General features: G+C 47.6%; 2 protein-coding genes and 1 non-coding gene across 3 annotated transcripts in view; 2 read left to right on the plus strand and 1 right to left on the minus strand.

The window, feature by feature from the left end:
- LOC111822993 (zinc finger protein 587B-like) overlaps window positions 1-14,639 on the plus strand; it is a 28,568-nt gene extending 13,929 nt beyond the window's left edge. The window contains exons 2-4 of the mRNA XM_023747685.1: window positions 2,043-2,169; window positions 14,072-14,527; window positions 14,596-14,639. Coding sequence (XP_023603453.1) covers window positions 2,043-2,169; window positions 14,072-14,527; window positions 14,596-14,639 — 627 coding nt within the window. The remainder of the gene's footprint in view (window positions 1-2,042; window positions 2,170-14,071; window positions 14,528-14,595) is intronic.
- LOC111824129 lies at window positions 898-1,034 on the minus strand. Its single transcript, XR_002827221.1, has one exon. It is a non-coding gene; the product is annotated as a small nucleolar RNA SNORA2/SNORA34 family (small nucleolar RNA).
- LOC111824126 (zinc finger protein 420-like) lies at window positions 14,559-16,778 on the plus strand. The gene has a single exon (XM_023747689.1). It carries the CDS (start codon window positions 14,713-14,715, stop codon window positions 16,225-16,227), a length of 1,515 nt encoding a protein of 504 aa, XP_023603457.1. The 5' UTR covers window positions 14,559-14,712; the 3' UTR covers window positions 16,228-16,778.
- The last annotated feature ends 5,676 nt before the right edge of the window (window positions 16,779-22,454 follow it).

Genomic DNA, 22,454 nt, shown 5'->3' on the forward strand with positions numbered 1-22,454 from the left:
CCCCGCTCCCCCCACCCCCAACCCTGCACCCGGCTGGCGGGCGCCCGTCCCCTCCTGCAGCCCAGGCCCCGGGGGTGACATTTAGGCGGGAGGCAGGTCATCGTGGCGGTGCAACTAGCTGCTCGGAAAGATCGGGGTTCATGATGAGCTTTTTTCCCCCCTTTTTTCCTTTTTTTTTTCCTTGCTCGGCATCGGGTTCAGGGCGCCGGGCGGGAGGTGGGCGGGGGACTCCATGGGAGGGAGGACCGTCCGCAGGTGCGTGGACCAGGGGGTCCTGCAGGCGGAGGAGGCCTGGAGATGAGATGACATCGCGGGCCGAGTTCCCGCCTCTTCCCTCCCGCATGGAGCCCCCAGAAGGTGGGGGTGCGCTCTGGAGCCCCCAGAATGTGGGGGTGCGCTCTGAGGGGGCGCGGGAGTTTCCGTGTTGCATGTGGTCACTTTAAAGATTTTTTTTGTGTGTGTGTGGGTGAAAAATTTTATTTAAAAAAGAGCATGCAGGATCTTTAGCGATAGTGGTGCTTACAAACTATAGATGTCACAAAGCTGCACACTAAAAATCAGGAAGGAATTTCACCAAGTGTAAATATGTATTTAAAAAAATCAACTTTAAAACCAAAACCCATCAGAGCCATTTTCTACTTCTCTATTGCCAAAAACCCATCTGATGATCGACCCATTGTTCAACAGGCATTCTTGCCCAGGAGTATAAACTGGTACAGCCTTGGCATTTTGATAGAAATTCAAATGCATAAAGCCTTCAACTTAGCAAAAAAAAAAAAAAAAATCACTACCTACTTGGCTCTCTATATGCATACTTAATGCCATTTACTACATTGTTTATAATTGCAAATGGAAACCCAAATATCCATAGAATAGTGCTAGTCATTTTTTTTTCCCAGATGTTTCTTTCTAATGAATTGACCATTACGTTTCCTAAGTTCTGAAACGGCCAACAGACCATAGAAAGACATTTTTTTAGGCTCCTGCTTGAAACCAGCCGCTTCAGCAAACTGCTGGCCTTGATTCAGAGCCAATAAAGATCTTTTTTTTTTTTTAAATTAATTTCAGAGAGGAAGGGAGAGGGAGAGAGAGATAGAAACATCCATGATGAGGGAGAGTCATGGATCGGCTGCCTCCTGCACGCCCCTCACTGGGGATCGAGCCCGCAACCTGGGCAGGTGCCCCACATTCGCCTCTCAGTGTCTGGGTGAATGTGTCCAGATCCATACCACTTCTCTCTCCCAGGGTTCGATCCCTTCTGGTAGCTGTCATTTCCTCCTGTCTACCTGTGCAAGGACTTGCAGGTGTTGTCTGGGTAGCTGTTTCCTCCCCCCCACCTCCCATAGAACTGGGACCCCCTGATTGACAGGTTGAAGCCCAACCACTGAGCCACCCGACCTGGCCCCTATGAGGTCCTTGTTGATGTCCCTGTGCCGGGAATGGTGCCCTCTGGCCAAGGGTGTGCGGAGAGGGTGAACGCAGGGAGGATGCGGTGGCTGCTGGGGGGACGCACGGTAGTGGGGGGTCGCAGCCTCTGAGCTGCAGGGGAGCCCCTGGGTCGGGGGTGGAGGCCAGATGCCCAGAGGAGGCCTTCCCAGCGGCGTGGCGGGTGCCCCGGGGGATGGAGGTGTGAGGGGTACAGTCCACAGAGGGCTGTGCACATTGGGGGGAAGTGGGAGTTAGGGTCCCGGGGCCGAGCATTGGGGACTGACAGGTGAAGCCTGAGCCGAAGCTTGGCGGGGCCTGGTCACCATCTGGAGACCCCAAGGGGAAGGCGAGGCATGATGGGCGCCCTGCCCGCCAGGAACAGACCTGGGTTCCATCTCTGTGCCCTCCAGCGGGGCGCTGCTGAGGGCAGACCCTCAGGCCTAAAGGGAAACGGGAGGGTCGGGTGTGCCCCCCTGGCACCTGTGCCCACCTGTGGGGTTCCTCTGAGGTGGGAGCAGGGGAGGAGGAGGCGTGAGGGGTAGTTGGGTGGGGAGAGGGACTGTGGGTTCTCAGGCACAGAACGGTCATGGTTCCCTCTGTCCCCGTCATTCCAGGCCGGCGTGACCTTGGAGGATGTGGCCGTGCATTTCTCCCGGGAGGAATGGAGGCTGGTGGACGAGGCTCAGAGACGCCTGTACCTGCGGGTGATGCTGGAGAACTTTGCACTTGTCTCCTCTCTGGGTAAGACTCACAGCCTCACAGGGACCTGGACTGGACTCTCCTCCCTCCCCCTGTCCCCTCCCTCAGTCCCGTGGGGCCTGGACCCCAGCACTGCTGCCTCCCCAGTTTTCTGGGCAGTTGCTGTGTTGCTGGGGCTGGTGGGTGTGCATGGCCCTCTGCTCCCCCCTGCAGTCCCCATACTGAGCCCTTTGGGGAAGGGACTCAGGGTCAGTAAGTGGTACTGCATTGAGCTTCATGGATTTGCCTCTCAGTGTCTGGGTGAATGTGTCCAGATCCATACGACTTCTGTCTCCCAGGGTTCGATCCCTTCTGTAGCTGTCATTTCCTCCTGCCCACCTGTGCCAGGACTTGCAGGTGTTGTCTGGGTAGCTATTTACCTGAAGCTGGGCTTTGCTTTAAGACTCTCCTGCAGTGTGTAGTGTTTAGATCTGTTTTCCTCCCCCCAACTCCCATAGCCTTGTCGAGATACAAACTTGTATATATTAAAGTGTACAGTGTGCTGTTTTTATATATACAGAGTGTCCCCCCAAAAATGTATACAGACTTTAACAACTGATAGCCAAATTTTGAAAATGCAATGTATTTTAAAAAACACTGCGTTTGCCCTAGCTGGTTTGGCTCGGGGGATAGGGCGCAGGCCTGGGGACTGAAGGGTCCCTGGTTTGATTCTGGTCAGGGGCACATGCCCAGGGTTGCGGGCTCGATCCCCAGTAGGGAGCGTGCAGGAGGCAGCCATTCAATGATTCTCTCTCATCATTGATGTTTCTATCTCTCTCTCCCCCTCTCCATTCCTCCATGAAATCAATAAAAATATATTTAAAAAAAAAAAACAAAACCCAAAAACACTGCCTTTACAATTATTCAAAGTATGTATACATTTTTGGTGGATACCCTATATCTACATATATAAAAGGCTAATATGCAAAGTGTCCCCTCAGGAGTTCGACCAGGAGACCGGGAGTTCGATCACTCGCTTTGACGTGCACTGACCACTAGGGGGCGGCACCGAACAAAGGGAGGCCCTGGCCAGCAGCCAGAAGGCCCCAGTCGGCCCTAGGGACCCTACCCATGCACTAATTTCGTGCACAGAGCCTCTACTAGTAAAATAATTGCCACACTGAAGTTAATTAAACATATAAAGCTAATTTATTATATTTTTTTATGCTAGGAATGTCTAAGACCTTCTGTCAATAAATTTCAAGTAAAACATTATTAACTGTAGTCACCATGGTAATTACATGCTCAGAACTCACTCAGCTTCTAATGGGACGTGTGCTGCATGTTTTGACCATCATGTTTCCATTTTCCCCTACGCCCCAAATCCTGGCCTTCTACGCTTTTTCTATAATTTTGACTTTTTTTTTTTAACACTTTCAACCATAGGGCCCCATGGTTCCATTGTATCTCTACCTGCACCAGCACTTATTTCTGCTTTTTGGATGGTGGCCATCTTAGCTTATTTATTTGTTTTTTGTGCCAAAACCGGTAGGAACAACATCTTTGGACATTGTTAGATCTTTGATCAAATGTTTATTCAGGTTTTTTTGCCCATTTTTTCATTGGATTGTTCCTTTGCAGTGGAGTTGTTGAACACCTTATATATGTAAATACTTACCCATTATGCGGCAGCCCTTACAAGTACTTTCACACTTTTCATTGTGTTAATTGCCTTTTTGCTGTGCAGAAGCTCTGTGGTTCCATGGTGCCTGGCTCATTTACCTTTGCCCTTGTTGTCTGCCTTTAGTGTCATCCAAAATATTCGTGCCAAAACCACTGTCAAAGAGCTTCTTTTTTCTTTTTTATTTTTTTTTTTTTTTTATTTTTTTTTTTTAATATATTTTATTGATTTTTTACAGAGAGGAAGGGAGAGAGATAGAGAGTTAGAAACATCAATCAGCCGCCTCCTGCGCATCTCCTACTGGGGATGTGCCAGCAACCCAGGCACATGCCCTTGACCGGAATCGAACCCGGGACCCTTCAGTCCGCAGGCCGACGCTCTATCCACTGAGCCAAACCGGTTCCGGCTCTTTTTTCTTTTTTAATGTATTTTATTGATTTTTTACAGAGAGGAAGGGAGAGGGATAGAGAGCTAGAAACATGGATGAGAGAGAAACATCGATCAGCTGCCTCCTGCACACCCCCCACTGGGGATGTGCCCACAACCAGGGTACATGCCCTTGACCGGAATTGAACCCGGGACCCTTCAGTACGCAGGCCGACGCTCTATCCACTGAGCGACACCGGTCAGGGCTATGGCTTCCTTTTTGATGAAAGGAGTTAAAACCTACTGAGCCAAACTGGCTAAGGCTTCTCTTCATTTATTAATAATATTGTGTATGTAAAGAGTAAAAAATAAGAACTATCTCAAATTTTTTTTTTTTTTTAGTCATGTTCTGGAAAAATATTTGATACTAAAGCTAGTCTGAATTTGTTTAATGTCTTTTAAAATTGTTTTTTTTTAAATATATTTTATTGATTTTTTACAGAGAGGAAGGGAGAAAGACAGAGAGTCAGAAACATCGATGAGAGAGAAACATCGACCAGCCGCCTCCTGCACATCCCCCACTGGGGATGTGCCCGCAACCCAGGTACATGCCCTTGACCGGAATCGAACTCGGGACCTTTCAGTCCGCAGGCCGACGCTCTATCCACTGAGCCAAACCGGTTTCGGCGTCTTTTAAAATTATTAACAAAATATGTTTTACCTGGGTTTGCAGGAATACTTTTTTTTTTTATATATATTTTTTTATTGATTTCAGAGAGGAGGGGAGAGGAAGAGAGATAGAAACATCAATGATGAGAGAGAATGATTGATTGGCTGCCTCCTGCACGCCCCCCTATTGGGGATCGAGTCCGCAACCCAGGCATGTGCCCCCAACTGGAATCGAACCCAGGACCCTTTAGTCTGCAGGCCAACACTATCCATTGAGCCAAACCAGTTAGGGCTCGAATAAGTTACTGTTTTTATCTCTGGTTACAAAATTTGTCATGAAAATGACATCAGTAATAATTAACTTTAAAATCTCATAGTTTTGAAGAAACAAGTAGAGCCCTGGTCAAGATTTTCGATAAATCTGCTACTTTTTTAGTCCCTTTTAATTTTGCCTTTTGACTAGGGCTCTACTTATTTGTCAAATGATTGTGTTAATCATTTATCAGATACTTGATTTACTTTCAAGGAAATTCATCTTCAATCCGAAGAATTAAAATTTTGCCAGTCTGTATTAATGTTTCATACTTTTTATTGCCACCTTAGCTAAATAATTATTTAATATTATTTCATAACAATATGTAATCCTTAGATTAAGCATGTTTGACAAGCTTCCCAAGGTTTGAATTTTAAGAATTTTCCTTAACTTAGAAGTGGCTTAGAGTTATTCTATTTTTAAAAAATATATATTTTATTGATTTTTTACAGAGAGGAAAGGAGAGAGATAGAGAGTCAGAAACATCAATGAGAGAGAAACATCGATCAGCTGCCTCCTGCACACCCCCCACTGGGGATATGCCCGCAACCCAGGTACATGCCCTTGACCAGAATCGAACCTGGGACCCTTGAGTCTGCAGGCCGACGCTCTATCCACTTAGCCAAACCGGTCAGGGCTAGAGTTATTCTAAAGGGCTCCTGTAGTACCTCAAGGATTTATTCTTTCTCTCTCTCTTTTTTTTTTTTTTAATATATTTTATTGATTTTTTACAGAGAGGAAAGGAGAGAGATAGTCAGAAACATCAATGAGAGAGAAACATCGATCAGCTGCCTCCTGCACATCTCCTACTGGGGATGTGCCCGCAACCCAAGTACATGCCCTTGACCAGAATCAAACCTGGGACCTTTCAGTCCGCAGGCTGACGCTCTATCCACTGAGCCAAACCGGTTTCGGCCAATATTCTTTCTCTTTATAAAAGAGAAATTTTGGACTTATCAGGCTTATTCAATGTTTGAAAATACATGGAAAACTTTTGTCAAATAATAAAAAAAAAGATAACTATGCCCTGGCTGGTGTGGCTCAGTGGATAGATCATGGGCCTGCAGACTGAAGGGTCCCCGGTTTGATTCTGGTCAAGGGCACATGCCTGGGTTGCGGGCTCGGTCCCTGGTGAGGGGCGTGCAGAAGGCAGCCAATCAGTGATTCTCTCTCATCATTGATGTTTCTATCTTTCTCTCCCTCTCCCTTCCTCTCTGAAATCAATAAAAGTATATTTTAAAAAAAAGAATAACCTTGTTTTATTTCTTTTTATTTTTCTGTTACTCCTCACCCGAGGATTTTTTTCCATTGATATTTAGGGAGTGGAATGGACGGGGAGAGACAGAGAGAAACATCGATGGGAGAGAGACCCATCAATTGGTTGCCTCCCTAAGAGACTGGAGCTGACCAGGGACCGAGCCTGCAACCGCGGTATGTGCCCTTGATCAGAATGGATCCCGAGACCCTTCAGTCTGCGGACTGACACTCTATCCAGTGAGCCAAACTGGCTAGGCCACTATGTTTTATTGGCACACAGATAATTTTATTGTTTAAGTAGATTTTACAGAGATTACATTGAAGAACCTCCCAAGAATCTACACAGTTCTGACACACTTTCATTTATAATTCTGATTGTTATTTTGGAATGTTACGTCTTACAGAAAGGACAGTGTTCCGTACCAATCCCATTATAATCAGAACTATGACCATATTATTTTGGCTTTTTTTTGTCATTTAAAGACAGTCATTGCCCTAACTGGTTTGGCTCAGTGGATATAGCATCGGCCTGCGGACTCAAGGGTCCCAGGTTCGATTCCGGTCAAGGGCATGTGCCTTGGTTGCAGGCACATCTCCAGTGGGGGGGTGTGCAGGAGGCGGCTGATCGATGTTTCTCTCTCATCGATGTTTCGAACTCTATTCCTCTCCCTTTCTCTCTGTAAAAAATCAATAAAATATATTTTAAAAAAATAATAAATAAACTAGGCAAAGCTTTATAGAACTCTCGTAAACGGAATTACTGCTTCTTCCCATGTCCCACATCCGGGTACCAGCGGCCTCATGCCGGGTCATGGGCTGTACTGTCTACCAGTAGGTAAGACAGAGACGACAAGGGCGGCACCGAAAGCAGGCCTCAAATCCCCTCCTAGGATGTCTTAACATTGGTCCACCTTTAAGGGCAGCAACCAAAAGAAAAAACAAAACACCCCTCATTTTATTGATTGATTGATTGATCGATTTAAAAAAATATATTTTATTGATTTTTTACAGAGAGGAAGGGAGAGGAATAGAGAGCTAGAAACATCGATGAGAGAGAAACATCGATCAGCTGCCTCCTGCACATCTCCTACTGGGGATGTGCCCGCAACCCAGGTACATGCCCTTGACTGGAATCGAACCCGGGACCCTTCAGTCCACAGGCCGACGCTCTATCCACTGAGCCACACCGGTTAGGACCCCTCATTTTATTTTATACAAACTCAGGGACCGGGAAGTCTGGCCTGTAAATAGATCTCTGAATTATAACACTATTCTCCATTTAGATTTGTTTTGCAAATCTCAAGACAATGCCCTAGTCCAGTGGTCAGCAAACTCATGAATCAACAGAGCCTAATATCAACAGTACAAGGATTGAAATTTTTTTTGAGAGCCAGATTTTTTAAACTTAAACTATATAGGTAGGTACATTGTTATTCACTTAATTAGGGTACTCCTAAGCTGGCCTTTGCTAAAAACGTCCTCAGTCTGATTGACGTACGTTCGCTGAGGTCGACCCCTTCCACCTCTCCCATCCACACTCGTCTTGTAGACTTGTTTCTCTATCTCCTTTCGTCCATCCTCTCTGTATGTCCAAACCATCTCAACATGCCTTTCTCAATCCTCGACACTACATCTTCTTTCACTCCACAACGTTCCCTAAAATTAACTTAATCAACTTTACTTAAAGTTTTAAGTCAACTGCGCGCCCGCACGTGGTATTTTGTGGAAGAGCCACACTCAATGGGCCAAAGAGCCGCATGTGGCTCTCGAGCCGTGGTTTGCCGACCACTGTCCTAGTCTGTTTGGCTCAGTGGTTAGGGCCTCGGCCTGCAGACTGAAGGGTCCCGGGTTCAATTCCAGTCAAAGGCACATGCCCGGGTATGTGCCCTGACCGTGCAGGAGGCAGCCGATGAATGATTCTCTCTCATCAATGTTTCTATCTATCCCTTTCTGAAATCAATAAAAATATATTTTAAAAATAAAATAAAAATTAAATTAAAAACAAAACAAAACACCCCAAGTCTGCCAAGAGCTGAGCACTTCTGGGGCTACATTTTATCAGCAGGCGGCCCCAGACACCAGAAGCACATCACAGAAGTTGCCTTGGGACTCCAGACCCCCACAGAGCAACCGGTGGAAATCGATCGCAGTGTCCTTGACCACTGAGGCAGGGCCGAGGAAGAGTAAAAAGCTGTGCCTGGTGGAAACAAAAGGCTCCCCTGTGCCCCTCAGGGTCACCCGGCGCCCAGACTACAACAAACTGCAGAGGGACAGTGTTATTCCTGAGGACAAGGGGTGCTCACCAGTCTCAGGGTCAACCCCTTGCAGGAGCACCCCCCTCCTACGGAGGCAGGGCCATTGGAGAAGGGGGTGTCCTGGGCTCCAGAGGGACCCCTGTGTCTTCACACCAGTGGTTGTCAGAACACCAGAGAACTGCCGGTGCCTGAGGTCCCACCGACCATCTCATCCTTGAACCAGAGCAGCCTCAGTGACCCTTGAGGTGGCAGGTAAACCCGCTGCGTTTCTTTTGAATATATATTTTTTTAAAATTGATTTCAGAGAGGAAGAGAGGGAGAGAAAGAAACATCAGTGATGAGAGAGAATCGTGGATCAGCTGCCTCCTGCACACCCCCCACTGGGGATGTGCCCGCAACCAAGGTACATGCCCTTGACCGGAATCGAACCTGGGACCCTTGAGTCTGCAGGCTGACGCTCTATCCACTGAGCCAAACCGGTTAGGGCTGAATATATATTTTTTTAAATTGATTTCAGAGAGGAAGAGAGGGAGAGAAAGAAACATCAGTGATGAGAGAGAATCGTGGATCAGCTGCCTCCTGCACACCCCACACTGGGGATGGAGCCTGCCACCTGGGTATGTGCCCTGACCGGGAATTGAACAGTGGCCTCTTGGTTCATAGGTCGACTCTCCGTCACTGTGGCACGCTGGCCGGGCCCATTGCATTGCCTTTAGACGGCGGGGGCGGGGCGGGGGGGCTGCTTTCACTGCTCTGACTCACTCACCGGGCCTCTTTCTTCCTAAGCCTGTTCAACCACTGGGGTGAATACATATCCTCAGTGGTACCCTCAATGGTACCATCACACTCAGCCCCTCAGCTGCAGCCTCGGAAATCTCCCTCAGGCATGTCTTGTAGTTCCGGGGTGCCCCATTCCCTTATTATGCAGAGACATTTTTTTAAAAATATATTTTATTGATTTTTTTCAGAGAGGAAGGGAGAGAGATAGAGAGTTAGAAACATCGATGAGAGAGAAACATCGACCAGCTGCCTCCTGCACAGCCCCCACTGGGGGATGTGCCCACAACCCAGGTACATGCCCTTGACCGGAATCCAACCTGGGACCTTTCAGTCCGCAGCCCCGACGCTCTATCCACTGAGCCACACCGGTTACGCCTGCAGAGACATATTGACTAAGAACTACCATACCCCCAAAGTCACTTCCTCCTTCTCCCCTCGATGCCAGTACAACACCGGGGGCACGTACCCTGGAAAGGAACGGCAAGTTGATTTCACTCAAGTGCCCCCTAAAGCTAGTATTTATAGACACTTTCACCAGAGAAACAGAAGCTTTTCCTACCAAAAGAAAAGCTACTCTGGAGGCCGAGTACTTAACTAAAATAGAAATCTCACCTAGATTTGAATTACCAAGAAGCTGACAGAGTTACAACAGCCCCTCTTTTATAACCACAATTACACGCAGCTGCCTCGAACTTTAAAAATCAACTATCGCGCCGTAACCGGTGTGGCTCAGCGGATAGAGCGTCAGCCTGCGGACTGAAAGGTCCCAGGTTCGATTCCGGTCAAGGGCATGTACCTTGGTTGTGGGCACATCCCCAGTGGGGGGTGTGCAGGAGGCAGCTGATCGATGTTTCTCTCTCATCGATGTTTCTAACTGTCTATTCCTCTCCCTTCCTCTCTGTAAAAAATAAATAAAATATATTTTAAAAAAATAAAATAAAAATCAACTATCGCGCCACTAACAGGTTTGGCTCAGTGGATAGAGCGTTGGTTGGCCTGCGGACTGAAGGGTCCTGGGTTCGATTCCGGTCAAGGGCATGTACCTTGGTTGTGGGCACATCCCCAGTAGGGAGTGTGCAGGAGGCAGCTGACCGATGTTTCTCTCTCATCGATGTTTCTAACTCTCTATCCCTCTCCCTTCCTCTCTGAAAGAAATCAATAAAATATATTTAAAAAATAAATAAATAAAATAAAAATAAAAAATAAAAAATAAACTCTCCCATCCTGCGTGGCTCAGTGGCTGAGCGTCAACCTGTGAACCAGGGGGTCACCTGTTCGATTCACAGTCAGGGCACAGGCCCGGATTGCGGGCTGTATCCCCAGTGTGGGGCGTGCAGGTGGCAGCCAATCAGTGATTTTCTCCCATTGTTGATGTTTCTCTCCCTCTCCCTTCCTCTCCGAAATCAGTAAAAATATATTAAAGTGAAACAAAGAAACACCCAAAAAGCTCATGGATATTCTGTCGACCCTCCCGTAAGGTTCTCACCTGCAGGAAAAATAAGAGGGTCTCAGGACAAAGACTCAGAGCAACCTTCCACTTAACGGTGTGGACTTTCCTATAACATTTCTAGAGCAACAAAGCAGAGCACCGCCTAGGCCAGGGGTGGGCAAACTATGGCCCGCAGGCCGGATCCGGCCCGTTCGAAATGAATAAAACTAAAAAAAAAAAAAAAAAAGACCGTACCCTTTTATGTAATGATGTTTACTTTGAATTTATATTAGTTCACACAAACACTCCATCCATGCTTTTGTTCCGGCCCTCCGGTCCAGTTTAAGAACCCATTGTGGCCCTCGAGTCAAAAAGTTTGCCCACCCCTGGGCTAGCTCTCCCCTCTTGTTTCTTCTACCCTAAACCCTTCCCAGCTTTTTAAATACTGTACTTCATTGCCCGGTAGTCATGGCTCAGTGCAGTGATTCCCAAAGTGGGCGCTACCGCCCCCTGGTGGGCGCTGCAGCAATCCAGGGGGGCGGTGATGGCCACAGGTGCATTTGTTTTAACTTTTTTTGTATTACCTTTCTATTCTGAGTTCAATAGTTTCATAATTTCAAACTTCAATGTTTCTAATTTACACCTTTCTTTACTATATTTTACGAAAAATGTAGAACATTAATACATATATCTTTCTGTTTAATTGCTATTAAAATTTTTAAAAAAATTAATTTCCAGGGGGCGCTGAGTAATATTTTTTCTGGAAAGGGGGCGGTAGGCCAAATAAGTTTGGGAACCACTGGCTTAGTGGAATGAGCATTGTCTCATGCACCGAGAGGTTTCTGGTTCCATTCCTGGTCAGGGCAGGTGCCTGGGTAGCAGTTGCAATCCCTAGTAGGGAGTGTGCAGGAGGCAGCCAATCAATGTTTCTCTGTCATGGGTGTGTCTATTTTCTCTCCTTCTCCCTCTCTAAAAAATCATTTAAAACATTAAATATCCTATATAATAAAAGGCTAATATGCAAATCGACCAAACAGCGGAACGACCGGTCGCTATGATGTGCACTGACCACCAGGGGGCAGACGCTCAGCACAGGAGCTGCTCCCGGGTGGTCAGTGCGCTCCCCCTGTGGGAGCCAGAAGCCCTGACCCGGGCTCACAGCTGGCGAGCGCAGCAGCAGTGGCAGGAGCCTCTCCTGCCTTCACAGCAGTTGGACATCCCCCAAGGGCTCTCAGACTTCGAGAGAACCAGGCTAGGCTAAGGGACCCCCCACACCTTCCAGTGCACGAATTTTGTGAACCGGGCCTCTAGAGTGTGTGTGTGTGTGTGTGTGTGTGTGTGTGTGTGTGTATGTGTGTGTATTGATTGATTTTGGAGAGGAAGGGAGAGAGAGGGAAACATCAATGATGAGTATCATCGTTCTGCTGTCTCCTATACGCTCCACACTGGGGCTTGAGTCTTCAACCCAGGCATGTGCCCTGACTGGGAATTGAACGTGACCTTCTGGTTCATAGGTCGATGCTCAACCTCTGAGCCACGCCGGCTGGCATTGCCTCAGCTTTTATTTTATTTTATTTATTTTATTTTTTAAAATATAGTTTATTGATTTTTCACAGAGAGGAAGGGAGAGGGATAGAGAGTTAGAAACATCGATCAGCTGCCTCCTGCACACTCCCTACTGGGGTTGTGCCTGCAACCAAGGTACATGCCCTTGACCGGAATCAAACCTGGGACCCTTGAGTCCGCAGGCTGACGCTCTATCCACTGAGCCACACCGGTTAGGGCTGCCTCAGCTTTTATGCACATACTTCACTATCCCTTGGACTCGTATTGTAAAATCATTTCTATGCCCTAGCCCAGTGGTCGGCAGACTCATTAGTCAACAGAGCCAAATATCAACAGCACGACAATTGAAATTTCTTTTGAGAGCCAAGTTTTTTAAACTTAAACTATATAGGTAGGTTCATTGTTATTAACTTCATTAGGGTACTCCTCAGGCTTAGGAAGAGCCACACTGAAGGGGCCAAAGAGCCGCACGTGGCTCGCGAGCCGCAGTTTGCCCACCACGGCCCTAGCCGGTTTGGCTCAGTGGATAGAGCATTGGCCTGCGGACCAAAGAGTCCCAGGTTCAGTTCCGGTCCAGGGCTGGTACCTCAGTTGCAGGCTCCTCCCCAGTCCCTGGTCAGGCCTCATGCAGGAGGCAACCAATGGATGTGTTTCTCTCACATCGATATTTCTCTCTGTCTTTCCCTCTAAGAATCAGTGGGAAAATATTCTCGGGTGAGGGTTTAAAAAAAAAAATCATTTCTACATGAGGTCAGGAACCCACACACTGCAGACTGGCCTGAGGTTGAGTATCTGCAGGTCGCCCCTGTCCTGGGACATCGTGTTGTTACGAATTGTCTATCCTAGAGAATATTCCATGTACACTTGAGAGAATGTGTATCGTGCTGTGACAGCATGGGATGTCCTTTATATGTCTGTTAGATCCACTTGGATTAAAGTGTCATTCAGTTGAAATATATCTTTGTTAAATTTTCATATTGAAAACAATATTTGGTTATCCACCCATTGGTGAAAGGCGGATATTGGCATGTTTTTTTTTTTTTTAATATATTTTATTGATTCTCCACAGAGAAGAAGGGAGAGGGATAGAGAGTTAGAAACATCGATCAGCTGCCTCCTGCACACCCCGTACTGGGGATGCGCCCGCAACCAAGGTACATGCCCTTGACCAGAAGCGAACCCGGGACCCTTGAGTCCGCAGTCCGACGCTCTATCCACTGAGCCACACCGGTCAGGGCGATATTGGCGTTTTGTATGAACATTCTGTGGCTGCATTTTCTGCCTTCACATATGATAGTATTTGCTTGGTACTTAATTTGTTTTGTTTTGTTTTGAATCCTCACCTGAGGATTTTTTCCCCATTGATTTTTAGAGAGAGGGAAGAGAGAGGGAAAGACAGAAATATTAATGCTAGAGAAACACATCCATCGGCTGCCCCCTGCATGCACCCCGACCAGGGCTCGGGCCCGGGAGGACCTTGCAACTGAGGAGGGTGCCCTTGACCGGAATCAAACCCAGGACCTTTCGGTCCGCCGGCTGATGATCTATCCACTGAGCCAGACCGGCTCGGGCTGACACGTGAGTATGTGTGATGGGTTCTCCCTTCCCTTTAGTCAACATGTATCTCACCGGTGTTTCTTTGTGTTCAGGTTGCTGCTGTGGAGCCGACGATGTGGAAGCACCCGGCGAACAGAGGGTTTCTGTGGGAATGTCACAGGGGAAGAATCCTCAGACAGCCTCGTCTTCCCAGAAGAGACACCCCTGCGAGAGTTGCGGGCCGGTCTTGAGGGACATTTTCCACGTGGTCGAGCGTCAGGGGACACAGCACAGCCAGAAACTGCTGAGGTGTGGGGCGTGCGCAAGGCGATTTTATTTCGGTGTAAACTGTCACCAGCTTAAGGAGCAGCACATGGGAGGGGAGCCCTTCAGAAGTCGTGCGGACAAGGCCTCATTCGTGAGGAGCGGCAGCACCCACCCGTCAGGGAAGACCTTGACCTCTGAGCAGGGTGAGAGGGACTTCCTGCCCAGCTTGGGACATCGGCAGCCACAGCTCCCTCAAACCAGGGAGGAGCCAAACAAAGTCCCCCCGTGTTTAACTCCACAGAGCAAGACATGCCTTGGCCCTTCTGGAGAATGCAGGAAAGATTTCAACCCCCAACGCACGCTTGCCCAGGACCAGAACGTCCCTACGGCAAGACCGTGTTTTGCGTCCAGTGAGTGCGGAAAACCGTCCAGGTACAAATCCTCATTTGTTAGGCACCCCCGAGTCCGCACAGGAAAGGGTTTTCACATGTCCGGTGAAAGTGGAAAGTTCTCCCGTGGAAGCTCAACCCTCAGTCAGCATCGAAAAATGCATCCAGGCCCCAGGCAGTCCACGTGCAGCAAATGTGGAAAACCCTTCAGCCACAAGCCCGTCGTTATGTATCCCCGGGTTCGGCACCACGGCGGGGAGAACAGCCACGTGTGCAGTCAGTGTGCGCAATCTTTTAGTCGTGGCTCGGCGTTCATTCGCTACCGGAGAGTTCACACTGGAGAGAAGCCTTACAAGTGTACCTACTGCGCCAAATCCTTTACCTCTATCGCGGGCCTCGGTTATCATCAGAGCTCTCACACGGGGAAAAGACCTTACGTGTGCGGTGAGTGTGGGAAATCTTACATCACGCCTATGGCCCTCCGCTGCCATCACAGCGTTCACACCGGGGAAAGGTCTTACGACTGCAGCGAGTGTGGGAAATCCTTCAATAACAGATGGAAGCTCGTTCGCCACCAGAGAATTCACACGGGAGAAAAGCCCTATGCGTGCGGCACCTGTGGCAAGGCTTTCACCAACAGCTTCACCCTGCGGTATCACGAGCAAGGCCACCTGGGGAAGAGGCCTTACGAGTGCGGCGAGTGCCAGAAGTCTTTCACCACCAGCTCCGGCCTGCGCTACCATCTCAGCATTCACGCCGGAACGAGGCCGTATAAATGCAGCGAGTGTGGCAAGTCTTTTATCTGTCGCTCCACCTACCATTCCCATCAGAAAACTCACTCGGGAGAAAAGCCCTACGAGTGCAGTGACTGTGGGAAATCTTTCACCCGGCGAAGTAGCCTCCTTTATCACCGGAGAGTTCACACTGGAGAAAGGCCCTTCGAGTGCAGTGAATGCGGGAAATCGTTTACCAGGATCTATGCCCTTCATTGTCATAAGAGAGTTCACACCGGGGAACGGCCCTACGAGTGCAGCGAGTGCGGAAAGTCGTTCCCCACCAGCAGTAGCCTGGGAAAACACCGGAAAGTTCATCCTGGAGAAAGGCCTTACGAGTGCGGCGAAGCTGGGAAATCTTTTGCCGGGAGTGACATCTTCTGTTACCATCAGAGAGTTCACGCGAGAGAGAAGCCTTTCAAATGCAGCCAGTGTGGGAAGTCTTTCTCCTCCGGTGCCTCCCTCCGTTACCACCAGCGAGTTCACACGGGAGAAAGGCCGTACGAGTGCAGTGACTGTGGGAAGTCTTTTATATATAGTTCCAAACTCCGTTATCACCAGCGAGTTCACACTGGCGAACGGCCTTACGAGTGCAGTGAATGTGGGAAGTCTTTTATATATAGTTCCAAACTCCGCTATCATCAGCGCGTTCACACGAGCGAAAAACCTTACAAGTGTGGCGAATGCGGGAAATCTTTTATCTACAGCTCTACGTTTCGCTACCATCAGAGAGTTCACACTGGTGAGAGGCCTTATAAGTGCAGTGAATGTGGGAAATCTTTTATCTACGGCTCCAAACTTCGTTATCATCAGCGAGTTCACACTGCTGAAAGGCCTTAAGTGTGCTGGGAACGAGCAATTTCCTGTTTGGTGCGACAACACTTGAGAAGGAAACATTTTGGGGAGTCATTTGTCTGGATTGAAACTCTTATATCTGGATACGCACAGTGGGGAGACTCCCCATAAGTTTTATTTATGTTGGAAGTGTGTGTATTTTTCTCGTTCTGACTTTCCCAGGCCTTCTCGGCTTATGGTGCTCCTAGATTCTGAGGCTAATTCCTTCCACCTTTCCCACCTGGCAGGTCCACAGACTTTGCGATAATCAACACCCCAATGTGCTTATGTACGCTGACCTCTGGTCTCATGTATATTGTGGCAAAATGGAAATGACCAGGGGGTCAGCTTTCCTATTAGGACTAATTTGGATACGGATAAGCTGCAGTAATGAATTGCAGCTTGCAGAGAAATGACTACGTGTTCATCGAGGGTGATAATTTGTGATGAGATATTCTACCGTCCAGTGTATGAACTTGGAACTGTCTGCTGCTCATGACGTTGGCTTATACAATAATTCAGAATTTACTCTTTGTACAAATATTTTGTTATTTATTTTAGAGAGAGGGAGAGGAGGAGAGAGAAACGTTGATTGATTGCCTCATGCACTCGCTCCGGCCAGGGATGGAAACAGCAACCTGAACATGTGCCTTGACCAGGAATTGAACCAGCATCCTTTTGGTACATCAGACAATGCTCAACTAGCTGAGCCACACTGGCCAAGACAAGGCCTTACTCTATTTTTTGATATATTTTTTACTGATTTCAGAAAGGAAGGGAGAGGGAGAGGGAGAGAGATGGAAATATCAATGATGAGAGAGAATCATTGATCGGCTGCCTCCTGCACGCCCCCTACTGCGGATCGAGCCCATGACCCAGGCATTTGTCCTAACTGGGGATGGAACCGTGACCAGCTGGTTCATAGGTCCATGCTCAACCATTGAGCCATACTGGCTGGGCAAGGTCTTACTCTTTCAAGTCTTTTTGTTGTTGTTGTTTTAATCCTCACTCAAGGATATTTTTCCCACTGATATTGAGAGAGAATGGAAAGGAAGAATAGATGGGGAGGGACAGAAAGAGAGAGAGAAACACTGATGTGAGTGAGACACATGGCTTGGTTCCCTCTTACATGCACCCCGGCTGGGGCCAGGGATGGGACATGCAACCCAGGTAAGTGCCTTTGACCGGGGATCGAACCCATGACCCGTGGGTGCACAGGCCAATTCTCTAATCACTGAGCCACACCGTCCAGGGCTTTTAATTCTTTTTCATCTTGCTTATTCTTTTTCATTGTATGGGGTTCTGTATAACCTGATTCAGGCTCTACAAGCATGAAGAGGTGAACAACGTTGTAAGGGGGGTCTCAACATTTCTCTGCTTATGGACAGGCTGTGCGATGGCAAAAAATAAGTGTCCAGTTTTGACCAAATTTGAGTCGCTGTCCACAGCCTCCCAGGAAGGACTGAAAGACTTTCTGGTCTTGATTTGGTTGCTCTGTGAGGGGTCTTGGCGATGACCCTGGGGGAGCAGGTGAGATCCTCAGGTACCTATGAGAGTAGCATGGTGGTTCCTTCACTCAGAGCAGATCTCGTAGATTATATTGGCACTGCAGCGGTTCTCAGCCTGTGGGTCGCGACCCCTTTGGCGGTCCACCGACCCTTTCACAGGGGTCGCCATAGACCATCCTGCATATCAGATATTTACCTGACGATTCATCACAGTAGCAACATGACAGTGATGACGTAGCAACGGAAATAATTTTATGGTTGGGTCACAACATGAGGAACTGTATTTAAAGGGCCAGAAGGTTGAGAACCACTGGTGGGGGATCTATATTTCTTTGGTCTCAAAGTGTCACGTGCCACAATTGTTCCACAATTCGCTGGGCTGTGGTCAGTGGTTGAAAGACAGTTCCGGGAAAATCACAGTGTTTGGTACAGAAACACTGGCCTAATAGGGATTGGAGGAGACTGGGACCGACTATCTGATCCCTATAGAGTCTATATGTATAGAGTCTATAGTATAGACCAGGGGTCCTCAAACTTTTTAAACAGGGGGCCAGTTCACTGTCCCTCAGACCATTGGAGGGCCGGACTATAGTTTAAAAAAAAAACTATGGCCCTGACTGTTCTGGCTCAGTGGATGGAGCGTTGGCCTGCGGACTAAAAGGTCCCGGGTTCGATTCCAGTCAAGGGCATATACCTTGGTTGCAGGCACATCCCCAGTAGGGGGTGTGCAGGAAGCAGCTGATGTATCTAACTCTCTTTCCCTCTCCCTTCCTCTCTGTAAAAAATCAATAATATATATATATTTAAAAAAAAAAACTATGAACAAATTCCTATGCACACTGCACATATCTTATTTTGAAGTAAAAAAACAAAACGGGAACAAATACAATATTTGTATTTGCATGTGGCCCGCGGGCCGTAGTTTGAGGACCCTTGGTATAGACCATAAGGAGGAAGGCAGTGGAGTGAATATAGTGTAGTCAAACCTACTTTCCCAAAAGATTGGGACATAAAGTGTTTGTTTGTTTTTTATCTTGAGCCCTTGTTTTTCAATCCTCACTCAAGCATATGTTTAGAAAAAGAAAGGGAGAGAGAGAGAAATATCTATGTGAGAGGGAGACATTGATCGATTGTTTCCCATACACACCCCAGCTGGGGTTAAAACCCGCAACCTAGGTCTGTGACCTGGCCAGGAGTGAGACCCCTATCTTATCTTTTGTTGTACAGGATGGAACCCCAATCAATGAGCCACACCCACCAGGGAAATCTTTAGCTGTTTTTTTACAGTTTGACATCGGTATGAGCCTAAGAAACAATGATCACAGTCCTGGTAATGACCACATCTGCCCTTCATTGCTGGCCACATCCCACTGAGGACAGGCTGGCCACACGAGGACAGAAGAGCTTTGGGGTCAATATGGAGCTGCCATACTTACTGAGTAGAAGGTCTAAGTTTTTATTTTTAACAATTTTTAGATAGTAAAGTATAAGTGATATGCAATAAAGCATTAAATAGTTTTTTAACTTTAGAACATTTTTATTTTTTAAAATATATTTTTAGCCCTAACCGGTTTGGCTCAGTGGGTAAAGCGTCGGCCTGCGGACTCAAGGGTCCCAGGTTCGATTCTGGTCAAAGGCATATACCTCCGTTGCGGGCACATCCCCAGTGGGGGGTGTGCAGGAGGCAGCTGGTCAATGTTTCTCTCTCATCGATGTTTCTAACTCTATCCCTCTCCCTTCCTCTCTGTAAAAAATCAATAAACTATATTTTAAAATATATATTTTTTGCCCTGACTGGTTTGGCTCAGTGGATAGAGCGTCGGCCTGGGGACTGAAGGGTCCCGGGTTCGATTCCGGTCAAGGGCATGTACCTTGGTTGCAGGCACATCCCTGGTAGGGGGTGTGTAGGAGGAGGCGGCTGATCGATGTTTCTCTCTCATCGATGTTTCTAACTCTCTGTCCCTCTCCCTTCCTCTCTGTAAAAAATCAATAAAATATATTTTTAAAAAAACACTATATTTTAAAATATATATATTTTTATTTCAGAGAGGAAGAGAGAGGGAGAGAGAGAAATATCAATAGTGAGAATCATTAATTGGCTGCCTTCTGCACGCCCCCTAGTGGGGGTCAAACCTGTAACCCAGGCATGTGCCTTGCCCAGGGATTGAGCCGTGACCTCCTAGTTCAGGGGTCCTCAAACTTTTTAAACAGGGGGCCAGTTCACTGTCCCTCAGACCGTTGGAGGGCCGGACTATAGTTTAAAAAAAAAACTGAACAAATTCCTATGCACACTGCACATATCTTATTTTGAAGTAAAAAAACAAAACGGGAACAAATACAATATTTGTATTTGCATGTGGCCTGCGGGCCGTAGTTTGAGGACCCCTGTCTAGTTCATAGGTTGTGGCTCAACCATCGAGCCATGCCAGCAGGGCTCAAATGCAAATACTGACCCAGAGAAGCAGAGGGGATATATTCTGAAGTTCCCAGAGGCATGGTCCCCCTCCCTGGACTTGCCTGGAATCTCTCATGTTTTCTCTTATAACCTGTCCAGGATATTCTCCTTATTGCTGACCAAACACGGAACCTGACAACATCCATTCTGATAGCGTAATGCCACATGAAGTGAAGAACAAGAAGACTATATTGTACTTGCGATTTTTTGTGTGACCATTTAGTGTCATTTTAGCAATAGTTGGTCGAGCATATTTTGTCTCTTGGGAGGATGATTTGCAAGTGGAATCCTTAGGAGAATTTTAGTAACACGTCTCTGATAAAGGGGAGACACAGCGGTGAGTAAAAGAATACAAGTTAAAATATTAAGGCAATGCCTGGCTGGTGTGGCTCAGTGATTGAGCATCAAGCTATGAGCCAGGAGGTCACAGTTCGATTCCCAGTGTGGGCACATGCCTGGGTTGTGGGCTCGATCCACAGTAGGAGGTGTGCGGGAGACAGCCAATCAATGAATCCTTCTCCTCATTGATGTTTCTATCTCTGTCTCCCTCTGAAATCAATAAAAATATATTTAAGAAAATAGCAAGGTAAGCAGGGATGTAAACAGTCTCAATCCATAAATGTTACCATGTAAGAAAGCATAGCTTGCCCTAGCAGGTTTGGATCAGTGGATAGAGCGTCGGCCTGCGGACTGAAGGGTTCCGGGTTCGATTCCAGTCAAGGGCATGTACCTGGGTTGCGGGCACATTCCCACTGGGGGGCGTGCAGGAGGCAGCTGATCGATCTCTCTTATCGATGTTTCTAACTATCCCTCTCCCTTCTTCTCTGTAAAAAATCAATAAAATATATTTTAAAAAAGAAAAAAAGAAAGCATATCTTGCCCTAGGCGGTTTGGCTCAGTGGATAGAGCGTTGGCCTTCGGACTGAAGGGTCCCAGGTTCAATACCAGCCAATGGCACATGCGTGCATTGCGGGCTCAATCCCCAGTAGGGGCCGCGCAGGAGGCAGCCGATCGATGATTCTCTCTCATCACTGATGTTTCTATCTCTATCCTTTTCCCTTCCTCTCTTAAATCAATAAAAAAACTATTTTTTAAAAAAGAAAGCATATCTTATGCATACATGTTATCTTAGTTAATATTACTCTCCCTTCTCTCTAGAAAGACTTGTAAAGACTGAGTCAATATATGTTTCAAGTGTGTCATCTAGAACTTAAGAGATGGCTTGTTCTAACCAACCCTTTTACAATCCTCAGTCTCTGATGAGTGTCTTCCTCTCCCTTTTGTGGATATTAAAAATTTCTAGATAATGTTAGAGAATAAAGCACCAATGTCTTCAGGAATCTATTGTAGCCAATAAATTATTTTATGCATCTTGACTGCCAATTTTTTAAATTTTACAGCGGGAGGGGGAGAGAGCTGGAAAAACATCGATGTGAGAGAGAAACATAAATTCATTGCTTCCCGCACAGGCCCCAACCGGAGCAAACCACCTGGGTATGTTCCCTCATGGGGAATCGAACCCACCACCTTTGGTGGACAGGATTTCACTCCAACCCGCTGAGCCACACCAGCTCAACCACGTACACGAAGCCACGAATTTCAGGCCTTGGACAGTGGACAGCACAGGGCTGTAGCCTGAAGGGAAGATGGTATAGCAGGTGAGGTGGCACCTTCCCACCCCGCCCAGGCACTTTCCGAACCTGCTTAGGGACAGGCAGCCAGAGAGCCGAGGGCGGAGGTAGACAGCTCAGAGCCGAGGACCCTGGAGCCCTCCTGGAAGTTGTGTAGCTGTGTTTTTTGAGTGAGCCCTACCTGAGCAGGAGATGATTTAAATTCAGGCACTGGAACTGCGCTGCCCCTGAGTGTCAGGACGATGCCAGCAACCGGTAAGGAGGGCAGGACACAGCCAGAATGATGGAGCTCTTGTTGCTGCCTCCCGGACTTCTTCAAGAGCTAGGAGACCGACTGCCCTAACCGGTTTGGCTCAGTGGATAGAGCGTCGGCCTGCGGACTGAAGGGTCCCAGGTTCGATTCCGGTCAAGGGCATGTACCTTGGTTGCGGGCACATCCCCATTGGGAGGTGTGTGGGAGGCAGCTGATCGATGTTTCTCTCTCATCGATGTTTCTAGCTCTCTGTCCCTCTCCCTTCCTCTCTGTGGAAAATCAATGGAATATATTTAAAAAAAAAAAAAAAAAAAAGAGCTAGGAGACCAAACCTGACACTAACCCCAAGGACAGGACTGATCTGGGTCCCAAGACTTGGAATAGCT

Source organism: Myotis lucifugus, unplaced genomic scaffold (genome assembly GCF_000147115.1).
Source record: "Myotis lucifugus unplaced genomic scaffold, Myoluc2.0 scaffold_951, whole genome shotgun sequence".
Lineage (NCBI taxonomy): Eukaryota > Metazoa > Chordata > Mammalia > Chiroptera > Vespertilionidae > Myotis > Myotis lucifugus.

Coding starts and splice junctions, on each gene's coding strand:
- LOC111824126 (XM_023747689.1), top strand. CDS start 14,713: ATGTCCGGTGAAAGTGGAAAGTTCTCCCGTGGAAGCTCAACCCTCAGT.